We start from the raw sequence: 16,758 nt of genomic DNA on the forward strand, positions 1-16,758 counted from the left end.
TGATGATTCTGGAGACCCTGGCTGGTGCATACTGAAGGGCTTCTCCAGATCTGTCAAGGTATCTGAAGCGCATCTTCAGCATGCCTATTGTTTGCTCTGACACATCTGGTGGACATGTGGCTTTCATTATAGCGCTCCTGAACCTCATTGCTTGGCCTCCTCAAGGGTGTGATGAGCCATGTCTTCAAGTGGATAGCCCTTGTCTGCAAGCAGCCAACCAGTAAGTGTGTTTGGCAGTGCGAAGAGCTGAGGGAGGGTGGTCTAGCGCATGACGAAAGAGTCATGACAGGGATTACTAGTCCAGTAACATAACCATTACGCTACCTTTATTAACGTTTGTACTTTTAAGACCTCAGCCTCTCAAAAGTCCAAGCTTATAGTTGGTATTTTTCTCAGAGCCTGTAGAGAAATATCTTCAATTTGTACTTTTTTAAATCCCTGTGAAAATCTCAATGAAGAAGTTGCGCTGCCGTTGATATTCCAGGACCTGAGAACTCCTAGGGAAAAGGTTGGCTCAGTGCAAGTTATAACAAAATAAACACACACAGAACAGATTTCTGATTTTGTTACACTATTGCACAGAGGAAATCTCTTCCCACCACCCCGACTCCCTTCCTGAAAAAATGACCCCCTGGAATGTGTCTTGACCCTATCATTCGTTTGAGTGTTTTTGATGTATTCACTGATCTGTACATATTATTTATTTAAATTTGTTCTTTGTGAAGATTTTCTAGACGTTTACATAAACGAAAGTGTATAAATTTAGACTACACTGGTGCCCAAACCACACAGTTAGAAATGCAACTGTGAATGGTCATTCAAAATATAGTAAAATGTTACTTATGAAGTGCGTATTATAGGATTGGGCACAAATTGGACGGTGATCATTTTTCTTTAATTCTAAGTAAAACTAACTTGCATTCCCTATTTTTCAAATACCTTTACTCATCTATTTCAGCGAACAGGCTAAGCAAGACAGTAGACCTTTCACCCGTCCTGGCAGCACAGAAAACATCAAACAACAAACCAGAACAGGTATTTCCTTACAGTAGGATTTTTTTATTTCTTTCTGAATACAATTTGAAACCGAAAATAGTACCGTTATACTGAATTTGTAATAGTTTTATTTTAATCCTGTTTTTGGTGAATTATTGTGCTCATCAAGGTAAGGCATGTTACTGCCGGAGAACAGAATGCTTTTTCATTTTTGGCACCTTGAGAGTGAATTGAACACAGTTAGGTATAGCACAGACAAGAGCCAGAATAAAGCTTCCTCTACTCCAGTGGTTCTCAAACTGGGGTCCACAGAGAAGATCTGGGGGTCCGCGAAACATTGACCAATTATTCGCTGCAGAAGATCTCTGAAAAATTGGAGACTGTAAAAATAAACCAGTGAGGACGGAAGTGTTCACGTTCGGGTTCCTTCCAATGACCTCATTGGTGTTTGTGGGTGGAGAGTGGGAGGTTGGCTGCCTGGTAATGTGGCGAAGGGCGACTGAAAAATAGAAACGTTTTGTCAGGATTCAGTAAGTTTTAAAGTTCAACCAAGGGCGAGTCGCCATCGTTCACCACGAGTCTCCAGCTGACTTTGTGCAGTCTGCTGGAAGGTTTTTATTAGTTGTGTGGACTTTTCCCGAACGAGTTGAGTGGAATAATCTTGGATCATTAATGTCGGCGAGTTGAAATGACCGCTGGGCCAAATAGAGCCAAAATCCCGTTACCACGGCAGCACTGATTTGTGTGCCGGAAAGGTTTGGAAAAGTTGCGCAGTAGAGGGAGTGGGGCTGTTGGAGACTCGAGGCCTGTCAGGTTGCCCAGCTGTTGTTTTTTTTGGGGGGGAGGGGAGAGAAGAGTTCACGTTCGCGTGTCACTGGCTGGAGATGGCAAGGTGCGGACTGGCTGAGAGCTGGGAATGCAAGGACTTGTTCCTGACCCACTGGGAACGCCCTGACCATGAAAAGAACAAATTTGTTTGATGTAGATGTTGGCGGATGGGTGTGAAGCAGACAATCTCAATCACTCAAGCAGCTGTATGTTTTGGGAGGGGTTTTTTTTCATCTCGAGTTCTTTTTAATTTCACTTCTTTGGCTCTTTAGCACTGAATTAAAATTGAGGCTTTTGCTAACTTCAAATTATATTTAAAAAAGGTTCATAATTAAAATTCGTAGAGGAGCAGTAGTTTTTAGGATGGTACTTAAAATTAATGTACCAAGTAGGGAAGTGAACAGCAGGCGCAGCGTTAAATAAATTGTCAAACGTCACACCAAGGATAGACAGACTCTGCAGTAAGAGGCAGGCACACCCATCTCACTGATAGCTGTAAGTAAATACCTGTTTTCTTAAAAGCATTATTAAAACACTCTTTACATGCAGCACTTTCATATTATGAGTATTATATAGTATTATAATTTAGATGGGGGTCCGTGATTACTAATCGATTTGAAAAAGGATCCTTCAACCAAAAAAGTTTGAAAACCACTGTGTCTACTCTACTGCAAGATTCTACCATAACCTTAACCTTAATCCTACTGTGTTCAGCCGTGGGTCAGTTGGTAGAAACATAGAAAAATAGGAGCAGGAGTAGGCCATTTGGCCCTTCAGGCCTGCTCCGCCATTCAATCTGATCATGGCTGATCCTCTATCTCAGTACTATATTCCCACTCTCTTCCCATACCCCTTGATGCCTTTTGTGTCTAGACACATTAGTAGCACTCTCACCTCAGAGTCAGAAGGTTGTGGGTTCAAGTTCCACTCCAGAGACTTGAGCACAAAAATCTAGCTTTGTAATCTTCCATTTGTTGAGTAAAATAGCAAAACAGATGCTTTCCAGTGCAGTACTGAGGAAGTGCTGCACTGTTGGAGGTGCTGTCTTTCAGCTGCGATGTTAAATCAAGGTCCTGTCTGCTCCCTCAGGTGGATGTAAAAGATCCCATGGCACTAGTTTGAAGAACAGTTGGGGGAGTTATCCCTCAATTAACATCACTAAAACAGATTATCTGGTCATTATCACATTGCTGTTTGTGAGACCTTTGTAAATTGGCTGCTACGTTTCCTATATTGCAACACTTTCAGTACACTTCAAATCATCTACACCATCTTGGTAAAGGGGTTAGCGCGCGTACACTTAGCGTCCGCCAGGAGTATGCAGAGCAGAGAGATCATGACGTCAATTAGCATGCAACACTGATTTGACGCCAACACTGCCATTTTGGAGCTCCACGCTCCAATCAATGTCCTCTCTTAACCTCGCACAGCTGAACACGTGTTAAGCAGCATGAAGGACCCCCCCACCAGCGCTATTTAAAGGGATCATTAGCTACTTACAGGTTAGTTGCTGGTTTATTTCTTCTGGCTGTTGCTACAATTCTACACGTTTTTGGTGCTTTCCATAGTTGTTTCAAGTTTCAAAAGTCTACAGGGAGTGGTGTGGCAGGTGCTGAAGTACTTTTTGCTGACTTCAAGGCTTCTGCACAAACCAGTTGCTCCCAGACATGGTTGCATTAGTAGGCCTTCCTCTTGGAATCGAGCATGACTGGGAGAATGAGCAGAGGCCACGCAGAGCAGGACAAGCTGCTAGAAGAGGAGGAGGAGGAGGAGGAGGAAGAAGAGGAAGGGAAACTGCAACCTAGACAGCCCCTTTTTGCCTGTGCTGTACGTGAAGAACTAATTCAAGTGCGATACCAGTGATCTCAACCTCAATTCCCCATTCACCAACAGTCCCACACTCCTTACCTTCCCTCTGTTACTGACCATCACAGCGTCCCCTTGGCTACTATGCAAAAATAAAAGCCAACACAAAATACACATTCTAAACCAAATTTAAAAATTAAGTCATGCCATATTGCATACAAACTTAAACTAATCACCCCTGTGCATTCCCTTAGTGCCTTTCTTCCGTGTGCCTTTGCCTGTCCTAGTGCTCCTATGAAGTGCTACCCCAGTGGCTTGCAGCATGGCTGGAGGAAGGCTGCTGACTTTTGGTTGAGGAGTCTGCAGATGGCCTTGGAGGACGATCTCTATCAACTCTAGGCCTAGAAGGCCCGGCTATGGACTGCACCATCTCGGCATGGGCAGCAGCAGTCTGGGCTGGCTGGCTGATATGCAACAGCAAGGGCATTGGCGGAGTGGCAGGGGCGGGATCACAAATGCTGTCATTCTGAGAGGACAGCAGGTTCACGCTCCATGGAGCCACTGCCACTCCCCCGGGGCGGCACTCGGCAATCCGAGTAATCTGTTGGAGGACAGATTGCTGAACTGCTGTGACACCCTGGTAGTCCCTTTGAACACTATCCATAACCATGACTGCAGCAGTCTGATTTTGCATGGCAACAAGCTGAGCTTCAATGAAAGCTGCTTGTGCTGCAATGAAAGCTGAGACATTGGCCATCAGATGCTGCATCATGGTTGGTTCCACAAGTGTGTTGATGAAGTTGGCCACCAGTTCCATGCTGGAAAGGATGGGCTCCAATCTCTGCGCAAAGCCCTGTGCCAATTTGGTGCCGGACTCCTCCGTGTTGCTTGGCATTGAACGCAGGCTTTCTGGCAGGCTTCCCAATGCACCAAGCATTTTGTTGTGTACACCCATCAGCCTTCTTCTGTAGCCTGGCCCATCAAAGTCCTCATCTGAGTCTTCTGCAGCAGAACGCGTGTGCGACCTCACCCTCTGGCGAGCTGGCACCTGTGCTATCCTTGCCCTCTGCCCTGACTGCAGCGCATTTGTGCCCAGTGCCGCACTACGTGCAGATCCCACCTCTGTGCTAACTCTAAGATGCACGCAGTGTCAGTATCTGAGCTGGCGGCTGCGAGTGGGAAATCAAGTTACGGTGTGTCTTTATCATCATTGTCTTCTTGGTCTTTCTCCACTGCCTGGGCAGGTTGCAGTTCTTGTGTATCTGATAGGAAAAAGGGATAAGGGTAATGTCATGGTGAGGGGAAAGTAAGAAGTGCATGCTTACACCATCTGCAGCTTGTAAGTCAGAAGAGATTGTGGGATGTGAGAAGGACGATTAGGTATGACAATACTGTCATCTTCAATGGATTCAGCCCCGCTGCTGGCCACGGCCTCAGCAATGGCCCTTCACATAATGGCCAGTACAGTCTCCTCTGTGGGGGTTAGAACTTGCAGGCATGCCTCTCCCCCTCTGGTTCGTTCCTGCTGCCTCCAGTTGTGCACTACCTTCTGCAAGAGAGAGGAAAGTGTGCCAGTGAGTGTCGTGCAATATGTTTGGGTGATGTGGCTGTAATGGTTGAATAGCTGGCAGTGTGTGCAAGCTGTGAGATGTGGGTGTGAGGCTCGCAGTAGTGTTAAGTATGTGAGGGTGAGGTGAAGCTATGAATGTTTGGTATGAGTCCTGATTGATAGAGATTGTTGGTAGGTGAGTGATGGGGGTGTGGTGAATTGAGAAGTGGCTGAGGATAGTGGTGCAGTTGATAGGAAACGGCATTTGAAGATACATTCACTGACCTTGACCACTTGCGTGAGGTCGTTAAACCCCTTGCAGCACTGCATCCAGGTCCTCGGGGCTAAACTCCTGGCATTTACCTCTGCGGTTCTCTGTTCCCATTGCCTTCTCATCATGTGTCTGGAGGACTTCCTGCCGCCCCCCCCCCCCCCCCCCCACCCGCGGAAACAGGACATCTCTCCTCCTGTTCACCTCCACCAGACCTCCAGTGCAGTGTCGGAAAACCTTGGTGCATGCTCTCTCCCGGGGGCTATCCTATTTAGCCCCCTTTTACTCATCAGCATAGACCACATTTGAAGCTAGAAGTGGAATGATTGTATTATAGCCTACTACAGTTCCCCTACCCAAAAAGTACTAATAGATAAGAACAGGAAAAGGCCAATAGGCCCAACAAGCTTATCTGTCTTCATTGCTCTCAACTCCATCTTCTTGCTACATCCTGAATCAGTGATCCCTTAGTTTAGCTATGCCTTACAGCATTAACTAGTAGAAGGCTACGCAGTTCCCAGGTGTCAGACAATGTAGCTCCAATGAGTTATCAGGAAGCTATAAGAGGGGGCCTTGGGATGATGGTATTTGTTTTGGGATCTTTCCCCATCCCCTCCTTGGGAGGAAGTGCTTGAACTCCACTCCATGTTTCCCACATAATATTTCACCTTTTTTAGCAGGGAAAGTAGGTAAAAGGAAACTTTTCCATGATCTCATTGAATGGCGGAGCAGGCTCGAAGGGCCGAATGGCCTACTCCTGCTCCTGTTTTCTATGTTTCTATGTAAAAGTGCAATGTAATTTTGTCCAGATATTTGCCAAATGTCCGGCTTTAAAGGTCCATAATCATTTCACACAGGATTAGTAATTTTGAGCAATTTAAAAAGTTTTGAAATATTCCAGGTACAATAAGTAGACCAATAACATGATGTTTGTAAATATTGTGGTTAATGGGAAACAGACAAGGAGACTAACATTTGACACAAAATTGTATCATTTTGGGATAGGAAAAAGCAGTCTGAAAGATAACAAAACCACATCAAAGGACTTGTGCTTTGAAAGTTTAAGACTAATCTGAATCGCTTGGAATGCTTTTGCTCAATCCTTTTAAGAGATGTGTTTTTCCGTTCTTTAGAGTTTGCATATAATTATTGTGAAATTTATAAAGATAGCTGCAGGCCCATGAACTAGCATTTGTTTATTGGTGATTTCTCCCATCAGCTGATCTCATAACTGAAATTGGTGTGACCAGAGCTAAATGTAAAATTCTATGAGATCATCACTGTCTTAATTTTCTATTCAAAAAAAATTAAAGATTCCCCTGGTAATTTTGGTAATTAGTTGAAATCCCATGCAAATAGGGAATTGATAACTTTCCATGGGGATTTGAATGGATATTGCAAAAAATGGATGAAATTTAAACAACACTTCTTTGAAATTTTAATATGAATAGACATGTATTTTGTAATCTTTGGTTTCCTTCTATAATAAACTACAGTCTAGCGTATCAGAATAAGGTACTCAAATATATGATACAAAGGTATGTAAATAGTTCTGTGCACAGCCTGAATTGTTAGTGTTGCTAAGGCTCAAAGAATGATTTGCCAAAAAAAGCAGCCAATCAACTGGACCTGCTTACTAATGCGCTGCTTCCTGAAGCAGTCGTAACCACAGATATACTGCAGTGTGTAACCAAGTAGTGGTTTGTGCCATTAAATGTCACCTAAATTTGACTCTTATCTTTCTGCTGTATTACAGATTTCTGCAAAAGTTTGCATGGCTTTACTTTAAGTTTAAAAATAGTGCTGTGAAAAAAAAACTATGCAAAATGTATAATGAAATTTTAAAAATGCATGATTTTGTTGCTTTAAACTGCTTTTGTTAATGTACAAATTTTGTTAAATGGGTTGCGGCCCAAATCAGATCATTGGGCCGCATCTTTGACACTGCTGATGTACACTATCTATTAGCGGTTCATTTCAACTATTGAGTGCTGCTGAAATGTTTTCCTGTCCATGACGTGAGATGAGAGGTGGCTGGAAAGTTTTGTGTGTTATTCTCTAAGAACCACTGCTGTTGTGGTAAGCAGTGTCTTTTGTTCAGAAACGCATGCACACCGATATTTGGTGTAGTTTAGTGTGGGGTGGGGTGCAGATCGTGCATAGTAAAAAAGAAGAAAAAAGTTAAATGTAATAAAAAGGACAATATACAGGAATGGTTTCTGTGAGTGAAAAATCGTAGCTAAAGAAGTAAGGGGCCTCTTAATACTATAGGATTCACTTACACCTAGCAGTGTGAGGGTGTTAGCCTAGCAAGAAAGTCATTACTTTTTGAATGTGAGATGAAGGGATCAGAGTAACCATAATCAATTGAAGATATCTCAAATTAAGGAAATAGTTAAGTAGATAACTATAACAAGTTTGTAGTGTTCAACAAATGGAAGAAAGCTTGACTGAAGGAAGTAGAAAAAACAAATAATGACTTAAAGGAATGCATGGTGTGAGCATACTTGATAGAAAATATGGGGTAGTCAATCAAGGAAAGGAAGATGCAAGTATAAACCATGAATTTGTCCCATCTTACAATGGCTTCTAGTGACAGTTCAGGAAAGTCCTAGTTCTGCTTTGATCCAATTTCTCAAAATATATTTTCAATCATACTGCCCAAGTGTATCAAGACCATGGCACTGAAAAATGTTATAATCTACTAGTTTCCTGTGGCATGAAGACCATGTAGTGTTCAGGTGAAAGGAGGTTAGTGGACAAGGGATAATTTACTCTATTTAATTTACTCTATTTCTTTACATTTAATTTTATCTATTTCTTTACATTTTTTCACCCAATTGCCTGAACCTTTGCCACTTCTGCTGCCATGGTCGGTCCTCCTCCGCTGGCCAGATGGGCTCCCCTGCCTCTTCCAGACTTGCCCTGCTGGCCTCCCCTGTTTCATGCCCATCTCTGCCACTGCACGTCTCTTCCATTGCTCACAGCTCTGGTCTTCGCCCTGGTCTTTGTCCTGCTCTAGTCCCCTGTCTCTTTGTGCCTTCCCCCATTGCTCCTGGCCCCATTGATAGCTCAGCTGTGCTCTGCCCCCACTCCCAACTACAATAAAGATAATACCTGGCCCCACTCCTCATGCCCTGGTCCTGGCTCTGTATAAAAAATAATTTTAAACTATTCGGGTCCTAAGCCTCTGGGCCCGTTGCCAGCTTAAAACAAATCTTCATGACCCAGCTCCACTGATGATTGTAAAATCTTGTTGACCCTCTCTCCACAGGCTCTGCTCCTGCTGGAATTTAAAAAAATATTCCTGACTCTACTCCACAGGCTGCAATATAAATTAGTCTAAAAATATTCCAACCCCTGGTCCTCCTGCTTGCTGCAACTGAGAAATGTATTTAAAAAAAAATCTTCCCGCCTGCTTTCCGTTGTTGCATAATAATCCCAGGGCTCTCCCGACCGCTACTTAATTAACTTAATGATGCCCTCTGCTTTTGTTCCATAATATATTTTACGGAACCATAATAAATTTGTTCCTTTTTGTTTCATTAGTTAGTGTTAGTGCAATTCTGTTGGATTAAATGTCTGCTCTGTTTATTTAATTTTTGGGGCATGTTCAATTTTTCCTTTTATTGAATTAATACATTTTATGAGAATCCTGTTGGATTAAATGGCTGTTGCTTTTATTTAATTAATATATTTTCGTAAGTGTGTTTGATTAAATAGCCAAACCCAATATCTATTAAATGGTCATTGCTTGAATTTAATTTATAAATTTGGGGAGAAACCCACTGCAGTCTATAACCGCTGCTTTTATTTAACAGCAGTGTGACAGGAGATCCATTAGTATTTTTAAAAAAAACACAACTTGGACCAGTACAAGGAAGTTCAACTTCATTGTGTTCAAAGGAACATAAGAAAACACTAATTGATTTCCTGTGGTGTTGCTCATAAATGAGAACAATCTTTGTTTCTTCCTGTACCTGTCTCGCTACTTGTTCTTCATTCTTCACTCTTAAATCACTTGTTCCCTTCTCTCTGTTGTAGTGTATGTACTTTGCAGAAGGAACTGTGGCCTAGAAATTCACTTGGGCGCGGGCAGCTCGCTCGCGCCCAAAAGTTAGCGCTGGGCGGGGAGGCATTAGCGCACGCCGTATATTCGTCTTCTGCGCCCCAATTCGGAAGCGGGCGCTATACCAGGGTGTGCCCGCCTCCGTTTGGGGCGCTGCAACTGAATATCGGCGCGCTAGTTGCCGCAGCGCCACCCGATGCGGTGCGGCAGGCTGCGGTACTGCTGGCCTCCACCTTCTCTTAAGGGGGAGGTGCCTGCAACGGCCGGAGCCCCGATCGCGAGTGCCGGCAAAAGAGCCCGGCACAACGGAGAAGTGTCGGGCTCCACGGAAACCAGCCGGCAATGCCGTGGGGGGGGGGTGGAGGAGGCGGGGGAAGGAGGTGCGGGCAGGCGGCCGCCGAAAAAGCGGCCGGCCGCACCTTCCGCTTTAAAGCGCCCCACTATGGCAGCAGGACAGCCCCGTTTTCTGTTCGCTGTTTGCACCCGCTTCGGAGGAGGCGGGCGCAAATAAATATGGGGATCGGCGCGGTTTCGGGGCGTTACGGACCACCACGCACACCGATGACGTCATCGGTCCCGGCGCAGCGCTAACGGCTACCGCCGCCAATACCGCTGCACTCAATTTCCGCACTACCACCCCGCCGGCGCAAAAGACCTCTTTAGGCGCTAAGTGGGCGCAAGGCCCACTGAAATTCTAGGCCTATATTCTGCAGCCCCTATATACTGCAGTACCAGTAGTGACCACCCCTGTATATAAGCCTGTGTAGTAACTTTGCATAGTAGTTCCAGTTTTGTCTCCACTCAGTAAACACCTGTTGTAACCAACTCCTGCAGTCCGTGTCTCAATTACACACGGACATAATACTGGCGACGAGCAGATCCGAACTTACCTACAGTTCTGCACCACCTCATGGGGATCCATCCCTGAAGCGAAGTTGTTAGAGGTCGAGGCCAGAAGGAAGAAAGAAAAAAAAACAAGCAGAAGAAACGGGCGTCGACTGTGGGCAACCGCCTCTGATTCATCGGATTTGAAGATTTGCAGGAGAGGCTGTCGAGAGCGGGGCTTGGTTATCCTGTCTATGGTGTTCCAGCTAATCGGGCTGGTGGCAGGTAGTACACTGATCCTTCCTGGGCTGCGGCGGGCTAGAGCTCGATCGGGTGGCTTTTCAACGGGGCTGAGCAGCGTTGTCGGGAAGAGGAGAGAGAGGGTGGAGCACACAGGGCGCGGCCGGTGCTACGAAGCCGGGCAGCGTACAGACCCGAGAAGAGGGAGGGAAGTGTCCCGTAGGGTTTGCTCTGACGATGGGAAAATAAAAGAAATTAGAAGCGCAGAAAGCCGCGAGGAGCTGCAGTTTGCTACGGGGACCGCGGAGAGCGGCGTTAGCAGCAGCGCAGGGGGGAAGTGCGCGAAGACCATAGGGCGTCGCCATCAAGGCATAAAAACGCCAGCAACAGCGCTAGCAGCAGCGGAGACGACAGAAAGCGCGAGAGGCGCCATCTTAATCCAGCGGGGAAGAAGGCAAAGCGCGGGAGGCGCCATTTTGTTCAATCGGGGAAGAAGGCAAAGCGTGGGAGGCGCCATCTTAGATTTCCAAGATGCCGAAGACTGGCAATATCACTGCCTTCGATAATGCAATAGAAGACTGGACCACATATGTGGAAAGAGTCGAAGTATATTGCAAGGCAAACGAAGTAGCCGATGAGAAAAAGGCATCGGTACTACTAAACTTAATGGGCGCAAGAATGTACGGCCTATTGCGGAACCTGATCACTCCAGCCAAACCGATGGCGAAGAGTTTTAACGAAATTGTTGATATCCTACAGGAACACCTAAATCCTGCACCGCTGCTGATAGCAGAAAGATTTAAATTCCACAAGAGAAATCAGCATAAAGATGAGAGCAATGCTGATTACCTTACGGAACTGCGCAAGCTATCAAAGCACTGCCAGTTCGGAGCAGGACTGGCAGATACCCTACGGGACAAATTTGTCTGTGGACTCCTGAGTGAAGGAACCCAGAAGAGGTTACTCTCAGAGTAAGAGCTGACGCTAGATAAGGCTTTCAGCGTGGCAGTATCGTACGAAGCAGCAGCAAGGGGAGCTGCGGAAATACAGCAAAAGCCACAGGAATACGGCACCCATGAAATGACACGGGGATTTGAAAAATGTTATCGCTGCGGCAGAACGACCCATGACCAGAAGGACTGCTGGTCCAAGGACAAAATATGCAGGCAATGCGGAAAGATGGGACACATTGCACGAGTTTGCAGGTCTGGGAAGAAGACTAACAACAACAAAAAGGCTACTAAGGAACAGTACAGGAAAGTACAAAAGATGACGGACAGTAGTTCCGAAGACCAGAAGAGCAATAGTGAATCCGGGAACAAGAGACTAAGCTGTCTCAAACTTCACAACTGTGGTAAACCACGTTCACTATCGTATCACTGTTAGTAGTTAGCACTGTTCACCACTGTTCGTTATAACTGTATCACTGACCACTATTGTATCACGGTACGAGGTCGCCTCTTGCCACACTGCTATACCTGGGATGACCACCGCCGACTCCGCCTTGGCTCCACCCACCAGGCCAGGTATAAAGGTGAGCGACTGACTGGTATTCCTCCTGCTTGGATCGGATCACCCACGAGAGTGGGCTCTGTTATTTAGTCAATAAAAACCTTTAGTCACCTTCGTAACTCTTCGCCTTTTATTGGAGGAATTGATAGGTATATCAATTTTATTGACTAAATTTAATGATGTCCGACAACGAGTCACAACCGGCGGAGGAGCCACCAGCGCAGCTCCCAGGAGCACAGCCACACCAGCCAGCTTGGCTGCGAGCCCTCAGACCGCCGTACCTGGACCTGAACCCACGAGCAGCAAACTCAGCCGCAGACTTTAAACACTGGCTGGTCTGCTTCGAATCATACCTGAGAGAATCCAGCGTCCCTCAGGCATCCAAACTAAGTGTCCTGCAGGCGCAACTGAGCCCGAGAGTATACACTCTCATCGAGGACATGACTACCTACGAGACCGCCATCAACCTGCTGAAACAGAAGTACCGGACCCCGGTAAACTACATGTACGCTAGGCACCTCCTAAGATCACGGCCGCAACAGCCAGGAGAATCAGTCGCCGAATTCTCACAGGCGCTATATGCACTCGCCAGGAACTGTGACTTTAAATCGGTGTCGGCAGCCGAAAATACTGAAGATAATATCCGCGACGCATTCCTGAAAGGCCTACGGTCCGAGTACTCACGGCAAAGACTGCTGGAAGCTAAAGACCTCAGCATGGAAAAAGCTGAAGCCCTCGCTATCTCCCTGGAAGTGGCCCACCAAGATCAGGAAGCATTCACCAGGTACTGCTCGCGACCCTGGGACTCGGGCCCGACCCCTACCACAGCACCCTTCCCAGCGCCGCCCCCGGGACCTACCTCTGCGTCGGCGTCCCGGACCCGACCGGCCCCGCCACCCCCGGCACCGGCCCCGACATCGGGCATCCGCGATCGGGCCGCCGGCTGTTTTTTTTGTGGCCAGGAGAAGCACCCGAGGTCGCGCTGCCCAGCCAAGAACTCCACATGCAGAACCTGCCTGAAGAAAGGCCACTTCTCCAAGGCCTGCAGGAGCGGATCCTCAGAGGCCAGCAGTGCCGCATGCGAACTATGGGGGCGGCCATCTTCGTTTAGGGCAACTGAGGCCAGCATCCCCACACATGAGTCATGGGGGTGGCCATCTTTGTTTAGGGCAACTGAGGCCAGCATCCCCACACATGAGTCATGGGGGCGGCCATCTTTGATTAAGGCAACCGACCCCAATAGTGCCTCATGTGAGCTACGGGGGCAGCCATCTTCTCCGTCATTTTGCCCTACCTCGTGGGAGACGCCATTTTACTCACCACGCCCGACCGCCTCGCCCGCAGATGACAACGACTCGCTCAGCTACACACTAGCTTCCGTCACCCTGGACCAAGCCCGCCCGCACCATCTGTCCAAGTCAATGATGGACATCAAAGTGAACGGCCACGCCACGACCTGCCTGTTCGACAGCGGAAGCACGGAGAGCTTCATCCACCCAGACACGGTGAGCCACTACTCCCTCTCTGTCCTACCAACGCGCAGCCGAATCTCGATGGCATCGAGGTCCCACGCCACGGACATCAGCGGCTACTGTGTCGTGACCCTGTCGGTTAAGGGCACGGAGTATAAAAACTTTAAACTCCTCGTCCTCCCCCATCTCTGCGCTGCCGTCCTACTAGGGCTGGACTTCCAATCCCACCTCCAAAGCGTAACCCTAGCATACGGTGGACCCCTCCCCCCACTCACAGTCAACAACCAGCAAATGTTAAACCGCCCACCGCGTAACACCTGCAGCCTCTCCACCCTCAAGGTCCCGCCACCCTCTCTGTTTGCTAACCTTACCCCTGACTGCAAACCCGTCGCTACCAAGAGCAGGCGGTATAGCGCCGGGGACAGAGCCTTCATTAGCTCTGAGGTGCGGCGCCTCCTGAAAGAGGGCATTATCGAGGGGAGCAGCAGCCCCTGGCGTGCCCAGGTCGTAGTCGTAAAGACCGGCGATAAAAACCGCCTGGTCATCGACTACAGCCAGACCATAAACAGATATACCCAGCTGGACGCATACCCCCTCCCCCGCATATCTGACATGGTCAATCAGATTGCACAGTATAAAGTATTCTCGACCATCGACCTGAAGTCGGCCTACCACCAACTCCCTATCCACCCTGAGGACCGCCAGTATACCGCCTTCGAGGCGAATGGGCGCCTATACCACTTCCTTAGGGTCCCCTTCGGTGTCACTAATGGGGTCTCGGTCTTCCAAAGGGAGATGGACCAGATGGTTGACCAGAACGAACTGCAGGCTACATTCCCCTACCTAGATAACGTCACTATCTGCGGCCGCGACCGGCAGGAACATGACGCGAATCTGGAGAAATTCCTCCGTACGGCCCAACGGCTGAACCTCACCTACAATAAGGAGAAATGCGTGTTTAACACCACACGCCTTGCCATCCTCGGCTGCGTAGTGGAGAACGGAATCATCGGCCCCGACCCAGAAAGAATGCGCCCCCTCATGGAGCTACCCCTCCCCCACTGCCCTAAAGCACTTAGGAGAACCCTGGGGCTTTTCGCCTACTATGCCCAATGGGTACCCAATTACGCGGACAAAGCCAGACCCCTCCTGAAAGCCACTTCCTTCCCCCTCACGGAGGAGGCGTGCGCGGCCTTCTCCCTCATTAAGGGAGACATAGCCAAGGCCACGATGCACGCAGTGGACGAGTCCATCCCCTTCCAGGTGGAGAGCGACGCATCCGACTTCGCCTTAGCCGCCACCCTAAACCAGGAGGGGAGGCCAGTGGCCTTCTTCTCAAGGACCCTACAGGGCCCCGAGATCCGACATTCGTCGGTCGAGAAAGAGGCCCAGGCGATCGTGGAGGCAGTACGGCGCTGGAGGCACTACCTGGCAGGCAAACGATTTACCCTCCTCACCGACCAGCGTTCGGTGGCTTTCATGTTTAATAACAAGCTGAAGGGCAAAATCAAGAATGACAAGATTTTGAGATGGAGAATCGAGCTCTCCACCTACGATTATGAGATCTTGTACCGGCCAGGCAAGCTGAACGAATCCCCTGATGCCCTTTCACGAATGACATGCGCCAGCGCGCATATCGATAGGCTTCAGACCCTCCACGACCAGCTCTGCCACCCCGGAGTCACCAGACTCTACCATTTCATTAAGGCCCGCAACCTGACCTACTCCATCGAGGAGGTCAGGACCATGACCAGGAACTGCCAGACCTGTGCGGAGTGCAAACCGCACTTCTATAGGCCGGACCGAGCAAGCCTGATCAAGGCCACCCGCCCCTTCGAGCGCCTGAGCATCGACTTTAAGGGGCCCCTCCCGTCCTCTGACCGTAATGTGTACTTCCTCAACATCGTTGATGAGTACTCCCGTTTCCCCTTTGCCTTCCCCTGCCCCGACATGACCAGTAGCACGGTCATCAAGTGCCTGAATGCCCTCTTCGCCTTGTTCGGGTTCCCGAACTATATACACAGCGACCGGGGCTCCTCCTTCATGAGCGAGGAACTCCGGCAATTCCTCCTAGAGAGAGGTATTGCAGCAAGCAGGACCACCAGCTACAACCCCAGAGGTAACGGTCAGGTGGAAAGAGAGAACGCGACGGTATGGAAGGCCGTCCTCTTAGCCTTAAAGTCTAAGGGCCTCCCAACCTCCCGCTGGCAAGAAGTCCTCCCGACAGCGCTGCACTCCATCCGGTCATTACTTTGCACGGCCACTAACACCACCCCCCATGAACGAATGTTCGTTTTCCCCAGGAAGTCGACTACGGGAACCACTCTACCAACCTGGCTGACCGCCCCGGGGCCGGTCTGGCTGCGGAAACACGTGAGGGCCCATAAAACGGACCCCCTGGTCGAGAGGGTGAACCTCCTGCACGCCAACCCCCAGTACGCCTACGTGGCGTACCCAGACGGGCGGGAGGACACTGTCTCCCTACGAGACCTCGCACCCTCAGCCGATCCGGAAACACCGCCACCACCCCCCCCAACCCCAGCCCAGGTAGACGGCATGCCGGAACCCCACGAGCCCTCGCCGACCACGCAAACACCAGCATCAACACCGGATAAGGCACCAGCACCGGATAAGGCAACACCACCGCTGCGGCGATCGGAGAGGCTTACGAAGCCTCCGGACAGACTGACCTACCAGAATTGGTAGTACACTTCACCCCGCCGGACTTAATTCTAAACAAGGGGTGAATGTGGTAAACCACGTTCACTATCGTATCACTGTTAGTAGTTAGCACTGTTCACCACTGTTCGTTATAACTGTATCACTGACCACTATTGTATCACGGTACGAGGTCGCCTCTTGCCACACTGCTATACCTGGGATGACCACCGCCGACTCCGCCTTGGCTCCACCCACCAGGCCAGGTATAAAGGTGAGCGACTGACTGGTATTCCTCCTGCTTGGATCGGATCACCCACGAGAGTGGGCTCTGTTATTTAGTCAATAAAAACCTTTAGTCACCTTCGTAACTCTTCGCCTTTTATTGGAGGAATTGATAGGTATATCAACAACGTAATTGCAAAAGAGGATCACCGAACCATTTGGGTCACCCTCACGATAGCAGGGTCCCAAGTCAAAATGGAATTGGATACAGGATCAGCCCTGACCGTCATGAATCGACGAGACTACG

General features: G+C 48.6%; 1 protein-coding gene across 1 annotated transcript in view; it reads left to right on the forward strand.

Moving 5' to 3' along the window:
- Nucleotides 1-958: 958 nt before the first annotated feature.
- LOC147080595 (armadillo repeat-containing protein 2-like) overlaps nucleotides 959-16,758 on the forward strand; it is a gene marked incomplete at its 5' end in the record, with an annotated part of 29,640 nt that continues 13,840 nt past the window's right edge. Inside the window, one exon of the mRNA XM_085981152.1 lies at nucleotides 959-1,035. Within this exon, the coding sequence (XP_085837278.1) occupies nucleotides 959-1,035 (77 nt within the window). The remainder of the gene's footprint in view (nucleotides 1,036-16,758) is intronic.

This window comes from Somniosus microcephalus, unplaced genomic scaffold (assembly GCF_052327205.1).
Source record: "Somniosus microcephalus isolate GS21.2 unplaced genomic scaffold, FLI_Smic_1.0 scaffold1403, whole genome shotgun sequence".
Lineage (NCBI taxonomy): Eukaryota > Metazoa > Chordata > Chondrichthyes > Squaliformes > Somniosidae > Somniosus > Somniosus microcephalus.